This window comes from Ostrea edulis, chromosome 7 (assembly GCF_947568905.1).
Source record: "Ostrea edulis chromosome 7, xbOstEdul1.1, whole genome shotgun sequence".
Lineage (NCBI taxonomy): Eukaryota > Metazoa > Mollusca > Bivalvia > Ostreida > Ostreidae > Ostrea > Ostrea edulis.
Genome location: NC_079170.1, coordinates 65,768,239 through 65,790,147, shown reverse-complemented (window position 1 = coordinate 65,790,147; position 21,909 = coordinate 65,768,239). Strand labels below are relative to the sequence as shown.

Below are 21,909 nucleotides of genomic sequence, written 5' to 3'. Positions count from 1 at the left end.
CTGGTTTTTATAAGGGGTGGATCTGTAGCTCTCTGGTTTTTATAAGGGGTGGATCTGTAGCTCTCTGGTCTGTCCCACTATTTTTTCAGAGACCTATAGATTTGCAGCTGCTTTTGGATAAGATAGCTTGCTTATTCTATAATTAATTTTGACGTATAACTCACTCATTTTTCAATTATATTTCTGATGTGAACCATTACTTTAAAAAAACACATAGTAGACAGGGAACCAGATTAAATAGGCCTCAATCTCGACAATAAGACATAGACAGGAACCAGATTAGATAGGCCTCAATCTCAACAATAATACATAGACAGGAACCAGATTAGATAGGCCTCAATCTCGACAATAAGACATAGACAGGAACCAGATTAAATAGGCCTCAATCTCGACAATAAGATGTAGTAGACAGGGAACCAGATTAGATAGGCCTCAGTCTCGACAATAAGATGTAGTAGACAGGGAACCAGATTAGATAGGCCTCAATCTCGACAATAAGATGTAGTAGACAGGGAACCAGAGTAGATAGGCCTCAATCTCGACAATAAGACATAGACAGGAACCAGATTAGATAGGTCTCAATCTCGACAATAAGTTGTAGTAGACAGGGAACCAGATTAGATAGTCCTCAATCTTGCCAATAAGCTAAACCTGAATAAGAATTAGATATTTCAGTGCAGACTCACCTTAACCTGCAGCTAACATTAGGTTGAATTTTTTATAGGTCAGGGAACTAGATTAAATAGACCTAACCCTAAGCTGTACCTAACATCTTGTTAAATTCTTTGTAGGATAGGGAACCAGATTAGATAGGCCTCAATCTTGACAATAAGCTTAACGTTTGAATAAGATTGAATTAGATATTTCAGTGCAGACTCACCTTTACAGGACTCGAAATTAGCAAGAAATACTCACAAAATACGAGTACATTTGAAAAATAACAAGTAAAACTCGTGGACACTCAAAAATCTTAGCGAGTGGTGATTTACAAATCATGATCGTATCGTATCCGTTTTATACGGTGATGCGTTATTCGATTTTCTTAAACTTGCATTCAGAATCATAAAAACACTTACATGAACGACCGATTTCAACAACCGTTTCTATCCGGATTTTTCTTTTATAAATTATGATTTTGTAAGAAATTCGGAGTCAAACAAAAGCTTTAGAGGTCGGACATCGCATTATGATGAAAAATATAGAGTGACATTGATGGTATGAAAGATTTTAGATTAATCATCTTTAGACCTCCATCTTCATATTTCTTAACAAGGACATCTTTTTTACTCTGAGTTGAACCATTCCATACAAATGAGAAGAAATTTTTTTCTAATTCTTTACAATAAAACACAGATGGGTTGGGGATAGACATAAAAATATGATTCAATAGGGGTAGAACTAATGTTTTAATGACTGTAATCTTGCCAATGGGGGTTAAATGTCTTTTCCCCCATTGATTTAGAATGGATTTGATTTTCACTAATTTTGGATCATAATTTAGCTTAGGCATTTTGTGCAATTTAACATAAAAAATAATTCCTAACAGAGTGAATTTAGTAGTTCCCCATTTGAGAGTACCGTTGGGTAATAAAACGTCATTACTGTATTTTTTTTAGCCAATCCATACGATGTGAGTTTTAGAATAGTTGATACATAAACCAGACATTTCCAAAAATCTTTGTAAGGTCCTTAGAGTTTCCAACAGACTCTGTTCACTTCCATCGAGAATAATTGAAGTGTCGTCAGCCAGTTGAGAATTTTTTTTTTTTCAATATTTCCAATAATTATGCCTTTAATATTTTTATTTTTTCTCATTTGTATTGCTAGAATTTCTGCACTTATTTGAATTATTCTGGATACGACAACTTATTTCTACAAACAGGGGAATGAATAACTTAATACCTGGCTTTGAACTAACTATGTTCATTTCTTGTGGGATTGAATATGTCAAATTACTCTTGAAATCCTTGAAAAACAACTTTTGGATAGATGTATTCAAATCCTGGATTGAACTACAAAATGCTGGTACAGAATCAAATACTACTGCAGATATGCCTCTATTTTATAATCATATGATTCATAATAAACAACTCTTTGACAGTAACATTAGACACAAAAATGATATTATTGAAGAAGATGGTAGTTTTTTTAGGTATGAAACTTTTTATGATACTTATCCAAATGTGAAAATCAGTTTTAGAATATGCAAGCATCATTCATGCAATAAAGACATGGATTAAAAAGTCTTCCAAAAACATAAGTTTTAAAAAGTTGGCAAATCCATTCAATATATCAAACATATACAATGTACTGAAATGTAGAAAGTCCAAATGCTTTTATGAACTTCTCAACAAAAATTCCTCTGTGACAACAGGTAAAACAAGATGCAGTGAACTCTTAGAAATACTAGATAATACTGAGTGGAAAATAATCCACAAAGTACATTTCATAGTAACAAAAAAATGGTAAACTTCAATGGTTCCAATATAGAATACTTAATAAAATTTTAGCAACAAACTCATTTTTATTTAAAATTAAAAAAAAGTGAACTAAAAAATGTGTACCTTTTGTCACAATGAGGAGGAAACAATAGAACATAATATCGGAATGTAATTGTGTTCAATCATTTCTATCTGATTTTGAAGTTTACTTAGAACAGAATACAAATTGTCAACTAGTCTTTACGAAAAAGTCTTTTATAGTAGGCATCCTTGAGAAAAACAAGGGTATACAAAATATTCTAATCCTTTGGTTAAAGTATTATATTTATACAGCAAGGTGTACAGAGAAAAATTTGAGTGTGAGTTCTGCAATATCATTTTTAAAGTTATTATATGAAACACAAAAATTCATTTCTTATAAAAATGGTGATACTGAAAATGTTGATGCCCTTTGGAACAGATGGAACCAAATACATGTATTTTCATAGCTCTCTCTCTCTCTCTCTCTCTCTCTCTCTCTCTCTCTCTCTCTCTCCTTCTTTCTTTCTCTCTCTCTAAAAGAAATAAACACTTCTGTAATTCTATATTACATGTACATGTACATGTATATATTATGAAGATATACCATGAACTATGTGCAGAATGTTGGAAAATAAGAAAAATATAGACATGTGCCATGAGTCCTGTTCACTTATAGGGGTGATTAAATTGAATTCCAAGGACGAGGTTTTTATACCCCCCCCCCCCCCCCAAACGAAGTTTGGGGGGGTATACTGGAATCACTTTGTCCGTCCGTTTGTCCGTAGACGCAATTTGTCCGAAGTTTATTTCTAATACCGCTGGACATATTTCATTCAAACTTTATGCACATCTTCTATATATTATGTAGTTGTGCATCTCCTATTTTCATTGAAATATTTTAACAGTTATAGAAGTTACGCACATTTTCTTTTCATTTTGGGGGTTGCACACTTTGTCCAGAGTTTAATTCTAATACCGTTGAACAGATTTGATTTAAACTTTATTCTCATCTTATATATATAATGTAGTTGTGCATCTTCTATTTTCATTGAAATATTTTAACAGTTATGGAAATTATGGACATTTTCGGGTTTGGCATCCACATACTGTATCTGCAATCGTGTGACTTCTCGGTAAAACATAAAGTGGCTCATGTGTGTTGAATACTTATTTGTCAGATAGTATTTATAATCTCAACTATCCCTGGCAATGGGATTCATAGTAAACTGCCTTTATTGCAGCTACTTAGAGTTGTTATACCAGTGGAAAAGATTACAATAATACCAATACTTGAGCTAATGTCATTTATTTACTGACAAAATCAATGACAAAGTAAAGTTGGCATAACATAATGATCTTTAACAAAATGAATATAAACTAAAGACTAGAAGAGTTGACCAGGGATTTGCAATCATACAGCCTAAAATGTGCCAAATAGTATTCATTGTTTATATTAAGCATATTTTTAATATTTCATGTACTGCTGTACTGTAGAATATACACTTCTGCATTCACATTGATTGCCCTGTAGATAATGTGAAAATATCCAATGTGCTTGCATTAAATGTTTCCCATCTTCTTATATGCCCCGCGGGGGTATTAGTCCCATTAGGACAGTTCTAGTTGTTATTCATTTATCTAAAAGAAAATCTGAGGCTATGTTTTACCAAGTTTTCCGGTAGTCATTTTTATCAGAATGACCTACATTGTATCTACATTAATTTATTATACCCCCCGCAACAAGTTGTGGGGGGGTATAGTGGAATCAGGTTGTCCGTCTGTCTGTCCGTCCGTCCATCTGTAGACGCAATGGTTTCCGAGCTCTAAAGCATTATCCTTTCCACCTACCATCACCATATCATACATATGGACTACCCATGGGATGAAGATGTTCCCTATCGATTTTGGGGTGAAAAGGTCAAAGGTCAAGCGCACTGGACATCGAAGTAGCAATATGGTTTCCGGGCTCTAAAGCGTTATCCTTTCCACCTACAGTCACCATAACATACATATGGACTACCCATGGGATGAAGATGTTCCCTATCGATTTTGGGGTTAAAAGGTCAAAGGTCAAGCGCACTGGACATCGAAGTAGCAATATGGTTTCCGGGCTCTAAAGCATTATCCTTTCCACCTACAGTCACCATATCATACATATGGACTACCCATGGGATGAAGATGTACCCTATCGATTTTGGGGTCAAAAGGTCAAAGGTCACGCGCACTGGACATCGAAGTAGCAATATGGTTTCCTTTTAAATTCTTTAATGGCTTTTTTCATCACATGGAGATGCTGTGTTCCTAGATACCTTTTGGATCATAATACTGAAGTTTTACCTATTACCAACACCCTTTGGGAGATTGGGGTAAGCGGGGGGTATTCTTAGTGAGCATTGCTCACAGTACCTCTTGTTTTCATATTGATTTCGCGTCGTGTTGTAGTGATGACACGAGTGCACTGCTCAGCGCGTAGACAGTTATCAAAAAAGTTTATGGGACTCGTGATCGTGCTGCTTATAAACCATGAGTCCGGGATTCGCTTTGAAAAATCACTAGTGACACCCCTGATGTGCCATGAAATTGGAAGACATTGGTAAACAGGTTGTGGATTAGAGGTGCGATGGTCAAGAGACCTAAACATTGCACCATATGATTTATGTAACTCAGTGTCTTGTCCAAACGATGCCTGTTGACCCACTAGGCTCAAGAATGATGGGGAAAATCATTGGTTTAAAAAAAAATCTATGAAAAAAGAGCACTGCTTCATTATTTTTATTTTAGCTTGTAGGTTTTCATTTTAGCCTGTGGATTTTTTACCTACAGGCTAAAATTAGCCTGTGGTAGAAAAAGTTAATTTCGACCCCAGCTTTACCTGCAGCTAACATAAGGTTGAATTCTTTGTAGGACAGGGAACCAGATTACATCGACTTCAGTCAGGAGGATTACGACGACCCAATAATGAATGAGATCCTTCGTACTGACGGACACTGGCTGACAGCGGTAAGATCCACGTACTCATATACAGTACTAGACTTAGTCCGCTTATAGCGAAGTGCTGGGGACAAACAATTTCAATTCATTATTCAATTTAACAGAATTTGTCATATCTAAAGAGTTCATAATGTTTTAAAACCACAGGGAATGAAAATTACTTTGCTACAAGAATTCATTATAAACATGTTCACTGAACAGTGATTTTGTAAGATCCGGTCTGAATATCGACCCTTTTCCCTCCAAAAAATTACCAAGTTTTTCCCAATTTAACTTGCACTTTTCCCAATACTAAAAACTGGTGAAAAAAGTATTTATTGAAAAATGTTGAAAAATCACTGCTGTAACTGTGTTTTACTGTAAGTGTGAATTCATTATAAGTGTGTTTACTGTAATTGTGTTTTACTGTAAGTGTGAATTCATTATAAGCGTGTTCACTATAACCATGTTTTACTGTAAGTGTGAATTCATTATATGTGTGTTCACTATAACCGTGTTTTACTGTAAGTGTGAATTCATTATAAGGGTGTTCACTATAACCATGTTTTACTTTTAGTGTTAGTTATTATAAGTGTGAGTGTGATCCAAAATTCACTGTCAAGGAATTTGCGTTACATCACTCAAAGCTTGTGTCCAATTTTTCAAATTAAAGATATCATTATAAATGTTGTTGCAAATTGAGGATTGGTATCAGGATCAGGATCATGTTACCTAGGCAGACCTAGATAGTGTCACTTGAAACGATTGAAATATAATTAAAATTACACTCATTAACACAGAGTGATGTAACAGGGACACTGCAAGTTTAAATCAAATTTATGAATAAGAGATCATATAAATATCTTTATTGTCACTTTTAGTTTACTTCCTTTTTTAAAAAAAATTATGTTCAAAATTCCTATTTACTGTAAAATCTGAATACTATTATATGAATTCAATACGTTCTGTTCCAGATGTAACAGGACACAAATATAAGAAAATTACCACCAATATGGAAATAAACTGAAGAAAATGTTCATTTAATGAATGCACCTGCTTTGAAACATTTTTTTTTTTTGGGTTACATTTTCACAACCATATACCAAAGGAAGAAAGTACTTTGGCTCATTTGAGAAAAAAAGATGTAACACTGGACACTAAAAGTCTATCATCAAACCTACTTGTTAAGAATTTTCTTATTTGTAAGCTTTAATCTGAATCAGATGAAAGGAAGCATCAATAAGATAAAAAAGATATGTAAACATTCTTACGAATTTCCAGTTATATTTCAATCAGGCCATAATATCCAGGCGGCGGCTATGTTACGATGTTTCATTCTTCTAATGCTGACCGTGTTACATCTTTCATATTTTTTAGAAATTTTATATAGAATTTATTTTACGGTTATTTCTTGACACAATATAGTTTCACTCAATCAAACAAAAATTTAATCATATGGAAAAGAACATTTTTGAATACACAGATTTAGGCAATTCTTGTTTGGAGAGCTTGACGTAACTGTGGACACGATGAATCCAAATAGATCGACATAAACCCTGTGTCAATGTAGCGTTGTTCAATATTTACAACTTGAAAGGAATTAAATTTTTATTCCTTTCTAAACAACTCGAATCTGTGATATAAATGTTTCAGGAAACATCTTTAAATCTACAACAAAGTTTACAATCACAAAAATGAGTGATGTAACACGTGGAGGACACTCCTACTACTTTTGTCTCGTCCATTGTTTTCTTGGAAATGATCCAACATGTGCACATATCTCTACCGAAAAATGAAATCGAAGACCAGACAATGTCGTACAAACAGGGTGTTTGTCACCTAGTCACTCAGGATTCAACACTAACATTAGTCCGTTAGTCCCAGACTAATAAATTTTAATTCGGACAAATAAAATCTGTGCCTAGTCAGTCCGATCGGACTAATAAAAATATCTGCTTAACAACTTGTATAGATAATCGATGTACAATTGTCGACAATTTACTGGAAAACCCCAATGTTTTTTTAGCTATCTAGCCAAGTCAACGCTTACTTGGAGTAATTGATTTTATATGAGTAAAACGTTTCAGTGATCATGATTATTTTGACACATGCCGCAATGGAGTAACTAGTCTCGTGCAACCAGACACTCTGCTTTCTCCGTAAATATCAGACAAAGATTTGCGGAGACCACCGAGTGTGTGGTTGAACGAGACTATGGAGTAACAGAAGAAGCTGTCGGACTTTTTCAAAGCAGATACCGAGAGTGTTAAAAAGTGAAAGGTTAGACACAAGTATTGAGAAAAAAGTATGTGATCGGGAGTATGATCGAGCTTGCCGATCACGAGATTTCCAGGAATCTTTGATGAAAAATCGAGACTGGTTATGCTATAAGTACATTGTATTGATTATAAATTATTTTTGTTTTTAAATTACACATTTATTTCCCTATGTATGACAGACAAACAAAATTCCCCACGGACTAGTAAAGGTAACCAGGCACTAGTCTGTCAGAACTAATGCCTAAAAAAGTTTGTGTCGAATCCTGTCATTCATTTGTTTCATATTTGGCATGATTAGACAGACGTAACGTTTTGACATGAAAACGTAAATTAAATTAGGATGATTAGTTTTTAAACAATTAATTTAGATTTTGATACCCCACTGTTCTTAAAACAGTATTACGACATCTATACTTGCTATAAATAGAACACACTGATCAAAGTTTTTCCTCGTGTATCTAAACAAAGCGATAAGAGAGATGTAACAAAATTTACATGAAATGTTACCTCCCCGAGCATTAAATTTAAATATCGTTAATTTTTTAAAGATATTGGATATCTTTTTAACAGGCACATATAAAGGAAAGATATTTTTATATTGAAAATACAATTAAGAAATTTGGGTAGAATGATTTTATGTGAAGCCAATGACGCATCATTTCTGCAGGTGATGAAAAAAAAATGGCACAGAAAATGTCCACTGATTTGCAACAAAAACAATCGTAAAAAAGTTAAATACTTCATTGACAATCTTTGAAACATCATTAGTTATGAAATATGAGCATTACGAAATTGATTAGTGTGAAACAATGGAAAATTAACGGCGATTTAGATAGACGTAACGCAAATTCCTTGACAGCGAATTTTGGATCATGTAGATATACTCATATGGATGTACTGGTGTGTATGTACTCGTGTGTATGTACTCTTGTGGATGTACTAGTGTGTATGTACTCGTGTGGATGTACTGGTGTGGATGTACTAGTGTGTATGTACTCGTGTGGATGTACTGGTGTGTATGTACTCGTGTGGATGTACTGGTGTGAATGTGTAGATGTACTCCTGTGGATGTACTAGTGTGTATGTACTCGTGTGAATGTACTGGTGTGAATGTGTAGATGTACTCCTGTGGATGTACTAGTGTGTATGTACTCGTGTGGATGTACTGGTGTGAATGTACTCGTGTGTATGTGTGAATGTACTGGTGTGAATGTACAGACCCTGAAACGTGCTACTACACCTTAAAAACGAACCGAACCGTTCCGTGCAAGAAACGAACCGTACCGTTCAAGAAACGTACCGTACTGTGCAAAAAACGAACCGTACCGTTCAAGAAGCGTACCGTACCGTGCAAGAAACGAACCGTACCGTTCAAGAAACGAACTGTACCGTTCAGAAAGCGTGCAGGATAATATTATGCAAACCCCGCCCCCAAAAGCCCGAAATCGTACCGTACCGTGCAGAAAGCGTGCAATTTATGTCACGTGACCCACTTTTTCAGCCACAGTATATTATTTTCACAATGGCGCCCGATGGGAAAGGAGGTCGTAGACTATCGCTGGCTATTCGAAGCATTATCCTCAAACATCACGAAGCTGGGTTATCAACTGTGAAAATCACCGAGATGCTTAAAACATCTTTGATATTCTTTTTTTTTTTAAATTACTTTCCGTAAATGTCACATTGTTTCAGTGCATATATGTGTATGTATGTTATCAACAAGTACCCAAGTTTTGACTGAATTATGCATAAAAATTCGTTTTATACTGTGAACTGTTAACAGAAATAGACGTCAGATCACTGCACGGATTTTGCATGCATGCTTCTGCAGCCAGTCCTGTGTACTGTGGATGTATATTTCACTTGCAGACTTTTAAAGAGTGAACCAAGGGGCATTTCGTTGTTTTAACGGAATTTCTGTTTCAATCAATTCTTTTAAATTCAAGGGTGAAGTTAACTACAATACTGTAATAGTACTTACAAGTAGCCTATTTAATTTCTTCATATAATCAGGGACGTCGACGTCCCTGATAATGCTACTACACGTATGGCACAGGGCTTGCCGTAAGAAGATGAAATTGATATTTGTAGCGTTAATGTATTCAATATGTACTTTCCTACGTACAGTGTCTGAATCATATGAGAAATTTCTAGACCGATTAGAAAAATTGTCACGTTCTACACTGTAATATTTTCATTACTTTATTAGCAATAATTTTGACATATCTTTTTCTCTTCTACATTGATAACGACCCATATAGATAGATGTAGATTTGCGGATTTATTATATACACTAATAAACAATTTTTAATTACATCGACAGAGAAATAAATAGATACATACATGTGTAAAAGAATGTAAACAAGTTAAATTGATGCAAAGCATCAACTCGGCCGCAAAAAATTATTCATTTCAGCATTTTCAAGTATTTCAACAATATATAGAAAAGGTATATGAAACATTTTTATTACAAACTACACACTTGCCTTACTTTTCTGTTAATTTTTTTAAATTCAATTTTCAGTGATCAAAAATAAAGTCAGGGAAATGAAAATAGGACTTCGCGTGATAAAGGATAGGAATATATATTATATGTATTATCATCATTTTATTTGATTCAAAGACAAATGCAACAGATATCTAACATTATTAATTATGAATGACTGAATGCTGACAAAAAAGGACGTACAAACTTCACGTGCAGATATCCTGGATCTTTCATAATGCCGATGATAAATCACAATAAATGTGAAGTGCAGAAAATAATCATTGTGTCATTTGCGACTTTTCCAATTTAGGCACTGTAATTTATATCCGGAAACTTAATACGCTTTGTTTTTACACTTACGCACGCCCATGTCGGGGAGCAGTTCATGTAACAACTTTTTATAAAATCGTAAATTAATAAATGTCTGATGAGAAATGAAAAACAAATTGAAACGTAATAACAACCATTAAGACTTAGACTTAAGCAAATTCTAAAAACTTTTATTCATAACTTTTATGTACGTTATCAATATGGAATTATTCCATCGAAGCAATCAAAAATAACGTCTCATTTCCCCATGTGCATATTCTAACACAACCACAAATCCTGCAGCCGATAATCAAAGAGCCGAATAAGACCGATCGAGTGAAAACAAACTATCGAAACGTACAATTTATACGAAGTCAAAGCGTTCAGGCCACGCCCACCTCATTAATAAAACGTGCAAACCGTTCACAAAGCGTGCAGCTATTTTTAGCAAACCGTACCGTGCAAGAAGCGAACCGTACCGTTCAAGAAGCGTACCGTGCAAGAAACGAACCGTACCGTTCAAGAAACGAACCGTACCGTTCAGAAAACGAACCGTACCGTTCATAAAGCGTACCGAACCGTACCGTACCGTGCAACTGGTGTAGTAGCACGTTTCAGGGTCTGTACTTGTGTGGATGTACTGGTATGTATGTACTTGTGTGGATGTACTGGTATGTATGTACTTGTGTGGATGTACTGGTGTGAATGTACTGATGTGGATGTACTTGTGTGAATGTACTTGTGTGAATGTACTCGTGTGGATGTACTGGTATGAATGTACTCGTGTGGATGCATTGGTGTGGATGTACTTGTGTGGATGTACTGGTGTGGATGTACTGGTGCGGATGTACTGGTGCGAATGTACTGGTGTGGATGTACTCATGTGGATGTACTTGTGTGGATGTACTGGTGTGGATGTACTAGTGTAGATGTACTCTTGTGGATGTGTGAATGTACTGGTGCGGATGTACTCGTGTGGATGCACTTGTGGGTATCTATTTATTTTGAATTGATGAACTGTTTAGTAACTGTGCTGTTGTATTAATTTGACGTAATTTATTTGTAGAAACCCTTTGAACATGAGTCCCTGTTGATAGATAAGAAAGAGCTCAGATTGACAAAGAAAGAAAAACGTCTGGCTCAGCAGAGTTACGTCATGGAAAAACGTCTTAATGTGTCGTACTCCCGACCATCTTACGCTGCCTTTTATCCAAAGGAGGGGCCAGCTCGGCAAATCAAGATTGTGTCACCCCCATCGCAGCCTGTCTGGTATGTCTTCATCTACACCACTTATCTGTTACATCACAGGTTAAAATTATCTACACCACTAATCTGTTATATCACAGGTTAAAATTATCTCCACCACTAATCTGTTACATCACAGGTTAAAATTATCTACACCACTAATCTGTTACATCACAGGTTAAAATTATCTCCACCACTAATCTGTTACATCACAGGTTAAAATTATCTCCACCACTAATCTGTTATATCACAGGTTAAAATTATCTCCACCACTAATCTGTTACATCACAGGTTAAAATTATCTACACCACTAATCTGTTACATCACAGGTTAAAATTATCTCCACCACTAATCTGTTATATCACAGGTTAAAATTATCTACACCACTAATCTGTTACATCACAGGTTAAAATTATCTACACCACTAATCTGTTACATCACAGGTTAAAATTATCTACACCACTTATCTGTTACATCACAGGTTAAAATTAATGAGCAGGTCCCCTAATTACATTATGCAAAATTGACTCTCAAGTCATATAAGAATGTTTCAGAATCATTTGATAGATCCTACATAATTTGTACTATAAGTATAGATAGATGTATTGACTTGATTATGTTGTTTCAGGCCCTCCACCACCTACACCTCCAGACCAGTGGCCAGCGTCAAACCAATGGTGACCACCCCAGTTCCCATGCAACCGAAAGGGGTCGGTAGGGGAGACAACCGAAATCTGCCAATCATGAGCAAAAAGCCTGGGGTGTCGGTTCACAAAGTCCTCACCACCACAGGTAGGGATTTTACAGTATAAGGTGACTCAGACAGGTAGGGATTTTACAGTATGAGATGACTCTATGACAGGTAGGGATTTGACAGTATGAGGTCACATGACAGGTAGGGATTTGACAGTATGAGGTCACACTACAGGTAGGGATTTGACAGTATGAGGTGACTATGACAGGTTGGGATTTTATAGTGTAACATCTTCAGATTTTGTAACTGATAATTGAATTCCAGTCATTTCTCAAAAAGCAAATGGCAATTTGTGCTGTAACTCCCCTTGTCCAAAATATCTGACATTTTCATGGCTTTTTTTATGATTTTAATTTTTACCGTACCAGGAAAACGTCAGAACTGGTGCCGTTACGTAAACTGGAAATTCGTCGCCTCCAACTGGAGGCGGCATTCTCGATCCAATTTTAAATACTTTGGAGTCGAATTCAATGTTAAACTCATAATTAATCAATAAAACGATGCTTCTTCTACTTACTAATATCAATTAAAAGAAATCACTTCAGAATTCGATAACAGAAGCACATATTCGCTGTCATTTGAGCGAACATGTCACGTGACTCAAAACAAAGCTCGTCAGTGTGTGAAAATGTTTTCATGAGGCTATTTATGTGATGATAGAACCCATAAAATCGATATTAGTAAGTACAAGAAGCATTGTTTTATTGATTAATTATGAGTTTAACATTGACTTTGGCTCGCAAGTATTTAAAATCAGCTCGAGAATGCCGCCTCCATCTGGAGGTGGCGAATTTCCAGTTTACGTAATTGCGACGGTTCTGACGTTTTCCTGGCACGGTAAATATCAAAATCATAAATAAGCCAGGAAAACGTCAGATATTGCGGACTACAACTCCCCAAGATCCCAATATGATAAAATATTTCTTGCACATTAGAATTTCTTATTGTAGAATTTTTATAGTGTCTGCTTTAACATTAGGCTGAGGTACTAAAGGACATCTTGTGATCCATTTTAGAATAATATGTTACTTTACGCAATGTTGCAGATATCATGTTACCAGGGACAGCTACCAGCACACAGTCCACAGCGGGGACCAGTACAAACAGAATTCCCGCTGGCCAGCAAATCTTTATCATCAAGACTCCCAAGGGAGTCTACATCCGAACAAACTCAGGCAAGATCTTTGCTGTACGGGCCAAATTTCCATTGTCAGGGACAACGACTGCTGCTGCCACAGCAGTTTCCTCTCCTCCTGTTACCACGGTGACCAGTTCATCCTCATCCTCAGGTAAAACCTTGAAGATCATTCTTTACTCTGCAGTGTTTCAGTTGATCTGATTGTTTTATTGTTCATTCTTTTGTGAATATTATGATTGATATGAGCTAGTTTTGTAGCGATTATTAAACCAATAGAAAGCTCTTATTTAATAATATCTGGGTACAGAACCAATAGAAAGCTCTTATTTATTGATATTTGGATACAGAACCAATAGAAAGCTCTTATTTAATGATGACTGGATACAGAATCAATAGAAAACTCTTATATAATGATATCTGGGTACAGAACCAATAGAAAGCCCTTATTTATTGATATTTGGATACAGAACCAATAGAAAGGTCCTATTTAATGATATCTGGGTACAGAACCAATAGAAAGCCCTTATTTAATGATATCTGGGTACAGAACCAATAGAAAGCCCTTATTTAATGATATCTGGGTACAGAACCAATAGAAAGCCCTTATTTAATGATATCTGGGTACAGAACCAATAGAAAGGTCCTATTTAATGATATCTGGGTACAGAACCAATAGAAAGCCCTTATTTAATGATATCTGGGTACAGAACCAATAGAAAGCCCTTATTTAATGATATCTAGGTACAAAACCAATAGAAAGCTCTTACTTATTGATATCTGGGTACAGAACCAATAGAAAGCCCTAAGGCTTATCTAATGGTGACTGGATACAGAACCAATAGAAAGCTCTTATTTAATGATATCTGGGTACAGAACCAATAGAAAGCTATTATCTAATGATGACTGGATACATACTTTGAACATATATAATTAAATGCTTAGCTATTGATAAAAGAAAATTCCTAATAATTGTCCATATGGTCAGCAGTACTTCTCTGACTGTCAATATCACGACGATACCCTAACCCTAACCCCTGACTGTTAATATCACGACGATACCCTAACCCTAACCCCCGACTGTCAATATCACGACGATACCCTAACCCTAACCCTAACCCCCTCTGTCAATATCAAGACGATACCCTAACCCTAACCCAAACCCCCGACTGTCAATATCACGACGATACCCTAACCCCCAACTGTCAATATCACGATGATACCCTAACCCCTGACTTTCAATATCATGACGATACCCTAACCTTAACCCTAACCCCCGACTGTCAATATCACGACGATACCCTAACCCCCGACTGTCAATATCACGACGATACCCTAACCTCTGACTGTCAATATCATGATGATACCCTAACCCCTGACTTTCAATATCACGACGATACCCTAACCTTAACCCTAACCCCCGACTGTCAATATCACGACGATACCCTAACCCCCGACTGTCAATATCACGACGATACCCTAACTCTAACCGTAACCCCCGACTGTTAATATCACGACGATGCTACGCTAACTCTGATGTGTGTGTTGCTATGCTAACTCTGTGATGTGTGTTGCTATGCTAACTGTGATGTGTGTTGCTATGCTAACTCTATGTGTCTGTTGTTATGCTAACTCTGTGGTGTGTTTGTTGGTATGCTAACTCTGTGATGTGTTTGTTGCTATGCTAACTATTTGATGTATGTGTTGCTATGCTAACTCTGTGATGTGTGTGTTGCTATGCTAACTCTGTGATGTGTGTGTTGTTATGCTAACTCTATGTGTTTGTTGCTATGCTAACTATTTGATGTATGTGTTGCTATGCTAACTCTGTGATGTGTGTGTTGTTATGCTAACTCTGTGATGTGTGTGTTCCTATGCTAACTCTGTGATGTGTGTGTTGTTATACTAACTCTGTGATGTGTGTGTTGCTATGCTAACTCTGTGATGTGTTTGTTGGTATGCTAACTTTGTGATGTGTGTGTTGTTATGCTAACTCTGTGATGTGTTTGTTGTTATGCTAACTCTGTGATGTGTGTGTTGCTATGCTAACTCTGTGATGTGTGTGTTGCTATGCTAACTCTGTGATGTGTGTGTTGTTATGCTAACTCTGTGATGTGTGTGTTGTTATGCTAACTCTGTGATGTGTTTGTTGCTATGCTAACTCTGTGATATGTGTGTTGCTATGCTAACTATATGTGTTTGTTGTTATGCTAACTCTGTGATGTGTGTGTTGTTATGCTAACTCTGTGATGTGTGTGTTGTTATGCTAACTCTGTGATGTGTGTGTTGTTATGCTAACTCTGTGATGTGTGTGTTGCTATGCTAACTCTGTGATGTGTGTTTTGCTATGCTAACTCTGTGATGTGTGTGTTGTTATGCTAACTCTGTGATGTGTGTGTTGTTATGCTAACTCTGTGATGTGTTTGTTGCTATGCTAACTCTGTGATATGTGTGTTGCTATGCTAACTATATGTGTTTGTTGTTATGCTAACTCTGTGATGTGTGTGTTGCTATGCTAACTCTATGTGTTTGTTGTTATGCTAACTCTGTGATGTGTTTGTTGCTATGCTAACTCTGTGATATGTGTGTTGCTATGCTAACTCTATGTGTTTGTTGTTATGCTAACTCTGTGATGTGTTTGTTGCTATGCTAACTCTGTGATATGTGTGTTGCTATGCTAACTATATGTGTTTGTTGTTATGCTAACTCTGTGATGTGTTTGTTGTTATGCTAACTCTGTGATGTGTTTGTTGTTATGCTAACTCTGTGATGTGTTTGTTGTTATGCTAACTCTGTGATGTGTTTGATGCTATGCTAACTCTGTGATGTGTGTGTTGCTATGCTAACTCTGTGATGTGTGTGTTGCTATGCTAACTCTGTGATGTGTTTGTTGTTATGCTAACTCTGTGATGTGTTTGATGCTATGCTAACTCTGTGATGTGTGTGTTGCTATGCTAACTCTGTGATGTGTGTGTTGCTATGCTAACTCTGTGATGTGTGTGTTGTTATGCTAACTCTGTGATGTGTTTGTTGCTATGCTAACTCTATGATGTGTTTGTTGCTATGCTAACTGTGATATATCTATTTCAGTGTTGACAACAGCTGACTTGCTGGCCTCATCGGAAGAATTACCGGACTCCGGGAGTGAGTCACAGACCAATCCCTCCTCATCAAGAGACTCGGACACGACAGACCTGCTAGCCTCGCTGTATTCCTCACCATCCCAGGACAAACCCATCTCCCGCAACGAGTCGAGCTCATCACTCACCTCACAGTTCGGCCGGTCCGACCTGCTCGGAGAAGTGAACAGATACATGGCGAATCAGTCTGAGATGGACACTGGTCTGTTAACAGACAGACACACGGATAATGTGAACAAAGACAAATCGGAAGGAGTGGAAGCACAGTCGGGGCTGACCGGTGGCATGGAGGAGTGGCACTTTCCGAAAATCGCACCAAACATAATATCATCTCAAATGGGTAGCAATTCAACAATGTCGTCCCAACACGGGGGAATTTCTAATATGTCATCGCAGCTGGGTAGCAATTCTGGAATGTCATCTCAAATGGGGAGCAGTTCTGCCTTGCCTCAGTACCCCCTACCCCCAATGGGGGGAGGAATGGGGCCGTCTCATGTGCCATACTTATTCCAGAATCAGCTGATGTATCCCCAGGGAGGAGGATACCCCCCAATATCTGGGATGAACCCCATGCCTTACTCTAGTCCCATCACCAGTGAACAGGAAGCAGCCTCTTCCACAGCGCCCACCTCCCTGTCCCCAACCAGTAGTAACATGCCCATGTCTTCAATGCCAGGAATGCCCTCCATGGCCCCCATGATGGGGTTCCCCTTTGCCCCTTACCCCTTCCCGATGCCCCAGCCCTATCTAATGCCTGGAATGGACCCCTCCTATATGGCTGGTCTACCCGGACACCAGCAATACAACATGCATCACAACATGCATCCGGGTATGCACATGGCCGGGTCAGGGTCAGTGATGCCCCCTGAGTACTCTAGTTCTAAGGATTACCATGGGAACATTGGTCAGAATACAGTCGAGGGTCAGATGGGTCAAAATCTGGAATTGAGGCATCAAGACAACTCTGGTATGTGATCGTTTCCAGTATCATGTCAAGACAACTCCAGTATGTGATCAGTTCCAGTATCAGGAGGGCATTTGTCTATTTTACATTTATCTGAGCAGTGTGCAGGATTTGATGTATATTCATGCCCCGCACTGAAATCTGGAAACTAATCTCTACCGTATACTGTGTGAGGTCGTCGTCCAGTGGATGAAAACATTGTCCTTAGTTTTCATTGGTTTAAGTCTTGTAATGATGGTCATTGTTACCATGGAAATATAAACAGTGACTTTCCTTTGAGGCTGACAAATGCAATATACAAGAATGATCTTGATTGATTAAATCAGATGTGCTTAGATGTTGTGATCCGTTAGTATTAAGACAGTCTCCTTTTAATCTCATTTTGATCTTCATCGGACGGTTTAAATACACTGGTAGCTAGACTTTGTGTTTAGACATTTTTTTTTTTTACACATGAAGTGACAATCATCCGTGAAATAATTTCATGATCGTATTTGTATGTACAGTTTGTATTATACATAGATCCAATCATCCGTAAAATAATTTCATCCTATTTGTATGTACAGTTTGTATTATACATAGATCCAATCATCCGTAAAATAATTTCATCTTATTTGTATGTACAGTTTGTATTATACATATTCTACATTGTCATTGATTGATCTTTATTTCTGAGTATTTACAAAATCAATCATTTTTCTTGTCAGATAAGGACAGAAACGCGCACCACTTGGGCCTTAGAACAAGCAGAAAATTTTATGAAGAGAGAATTTTCATTTTTGATAAATAATTATTCAACACAAGTAACTTGTATTATTGTATGGAGACCTTGTAAATAATTTTTACCGAATTCTGAATCGTTGGAACAGTTGCTGTAGTTGAATTTGTTTTGGTTCGAATTAAATGTCACTTTAAAGGGACTGATTCACAATTTTCCCCCAAATTTTGTTTTTCACTTTAAATGATTAAAATCTACAGTCTAATGTATTTAGAAGGTTTCACCAAAAAATTAAGGTTTTTCATCATGACAGAAGCTCATTATAGAGAGTTTATTATTTGTTTTCAAAACAAAGATTGAGGTGTGTTATTGTTTAATACGGAATTTTCAAAATAAATGGATATTGATCCAAGTTTATCATATATATCACATCTCAAGTATACTTTGGGTAAAATGTGTCATTTAAAAGTTAAGATTTTTGATTGTGCAAAATGAAGATGCTTTGAATTACAAAATGGTTTGTTTACATAAAGACTCGAGTCTTTGTTTACATAACACAGAATCAATGCTAAAATATTGCTCTTATCCTTGGATAGAGATGGTCCAAATTTTGGTTGTCAACATTAAATGCGTTATATTTTCAATTTTTAACATCAAAAATGAAAAATATTTCTTTCGAAAAACGTGAACCAGTCCCTTTGATTTTCATCTCATTGTATCATTGATTTTTATTTTATTCATTAAAACATTTAATGTTGGTGTTCTGGTTCTGTTCTAAACATAAAATGTTGCGTGGAGTTTTATTTCAGGCTCCACTCCTTCAATGGAGAATTACCCCCACCCTACTGACCGGTCACGGTAGCTCACCCCCACCCTACTGACCGGTCACGGTAGCTCACCCCCACCCTACTGACCGATCACGGTAGCTCAGTGGTAGAGCGTTTGCTTCGTAACAGAGGTTGAGCCTTGCTTGTGTCAAACCTAAGACATTAAAATAGGAAGTGATTGCTACTTTGCCAAACGCTCGGCATTTAAAAGTGAGACTCGTGAGTCTTTTGTAAATGACCTTAAAAACAGGTCACGGCAGGCATTGGCACTTTAAACCAAGCAACCAACCCCTCCTGTCTCAAAGACAAGCACATGGCCTTCCGGATAAAGAGAAATTGTCAGATATAATTTACTCGGGTGACCTATTTTAATTGCCAGATTCTGTCGGATATAATTTACTCGGGTGACCTATTGTAATTGGTCAGGTGTCATTCGTTAACAACTGAACTTTGATAAATTCTTCTCAAATTTGGTATGATACATTTTCGGGACAACGGGGGCTTAAATTGTGAATTTCAGGGCTCTTGGAGCCTTATGGGCGGGGCAAATATTGACAATTTTTGAAAAATCCTCTGTACAACTGCACATGTGTAATGAAAACTAAATGAAAAGTGATATAGAGCAGGAAGATCTACCAAAATTGTAAAATTCATTATCTCCGGGGTAGAGGTGACTCTGTGGGGGGGGGGGGGGGGACAAACTTGTTATATTATAGTGTTTATGTGTAAAATACTTAAATAACATCTTCTTTAGTGCTATTGATACTAGGTTGAAACTAAATGGATATTTAGAATGAGCAGGTAGCCCTTTTCCAAAATTGTAAATTTCATGATCCAAGGGGTAGACGTATTAGTATTGGGGTAGAGGTATTGGTATCGGGGTAGGGGTATTAGTATCGGGGTAGAGGTATTGGTATCGGGGTAGGGGTATTGGTATCGGGGTAGAGGTATTAGTATCGGAGTAGAGGTATTGGTATCGGGGTAGAGGTATTGGTATCGGGGTAGAGGTATTAGTATTGGGGTAGAGGTTAGGTATTGGTATCGGAGTAGGGATATTGGTATCGGGGTAGGGGTATTGGTATCAGGGTGGGGCCAAAATGGTCAGTGATTAGATATATATGTTAGCAATGTAACAATTTTGATAACTACCATTCCAATTCTTTTCAGATTTAGTATTGTGCATCTTTGGGACAAGGAGGACATCTATTGTAATTTTCAGGACTTTTGCACCCCCGGAGCCTTATACCACCTTCACAATCACGGATTTTTCTTACGGATCTCCGACTCGTAGTCAATCGCAAGCATTCGTAAATCACTCGTCGGTATCCGTTAATAACTCCTCACAACTCGCACACACTCGTAAGGATCCGTGAAAGTAGGGGCAAATTTTTTTTTCGTCAAAAAAAAAAAAAAAAATCACGATTGTCCACGGAATAAATTGTCCGTAAATAACTTGTAACCATCCGTAAGTATCGTAAACTGGTCGCAAGAACACGTAAACTGCTCATAAGAATCCGTAAAACACTCCTAAAAAGGTTTGTTTGGTTTTTTTTACGAATCTTTGTGGTTAGTTTACGATATGTTATGAATAGTTTACAAGTTGTTTACGGATTATTGCGAATGCCTAAGTGATATTTACGATTTCATTCACGTCGGGTTACAATCGCTTTACGGATTGTTCAGAGTCATTACGAGCACTTTAGGTATAGACACGATTACTTTACGAGTACATACTTTAACTTTACGGTTAATACCACCTTCACACTAACAGGTCCTTATTGATCTCCGACTCGTAGTCAATCGCAAGCATTCGTAAATTACTCGTCGGTATCCGTGTCTAAATCGTAACAATCCGTGTACGTTTACGGATTTGTGGAATACGTAAGGATCCGTAAGAAAAATCCATGAATGTGAAGGTACCATTAGGGACAGGGGAGTCAAAAATTGACCAATTCTCAAAAATCTTTTCTACAACCGCATGTGTATGAAAAACTAAATGCATGGTGATGTAGAGCAGGAAAGACTCAACAAAATTACAGATTTCATGATCCCAATGGTAGGTGGTCTGACTACAGGGCAGATTAGATATATATGCAAGAGCTTGTTCTGCGTAAGATCACATTTTGAGTCGGCTCGCGAAGCGAGATGCTCCTTGCTGTCAACGGCGTGCGGATTTATCGCTGCTCACAAACTTTCTGTTTATTCTTACACCGACAGGTTTAGAATTAACTCTGACAGCAAATAAATCCCGCGCACAACCATCTTCAAATAAATCCCGCGCACAAACATCTTCAAATAAATCCCGCGCACAAACATCTTCAAAAAATTTTCATTTGCTTTTTTTGAACAGCTTCATTAGGTTTTGAAGGCATATCATACATGTATGTTGACATTCTTATAACAATGTAATTTAAATGAGTCACCTCAATACGTTTAAAGAAACTAAACATAGTGCGCATGAATACATGATGTAAGCAAATTAAGTCAATAAGTGCCACAGGCGACTGTACATTAAACATGCGACTTACATGTGTATAAATATATCCACTACAAAAATAGATTCGTAAACATGGAACAAATAACTTGTAAGTAAATATTTTATAGTAAAGAAAGTAATA

At 36.9% G+C, this 21,909-nt stretch overlaps 1 protein-coding gene across 1 annotated transcript in view; it reads left to right on the top strand.

The window, feature by feature from the left end:
• LOC125654582 (helicase ARIP4-like) overlaps positions 1-19,224 on the top strand; it is a 69,471-nt gene extending 50,247 nt beyond the window's left edge. The window contains exons 20-24 of the mRNA XM_056145120.1: positions 5,367-5,462; positions 11,575-11,777; positions 12,382-12,545; positions 13,554-13,796; positions 16,733-19,224. Of these exons, the coding sequence (XP_056001095.1) occupies positions 5,367-5,462; positions 11,575-11,777; positions 12,382-12,545; positions 13,554-13,796; positions 16,733-17,757 (1,731 nt within the window). The 3' untranslated portion in view covers positions 17,758-19,224. The remainder of the gene's footprint in view (positions 1-5,366; positions 5,463-11,574; positions 11,778-12,381; positions 12,546-13,553; positions 13,797-16,732) is intronic.
• The last annotated feature ends 2,685 nt before the right edge of the window (positions 19,225-21,909 follow it).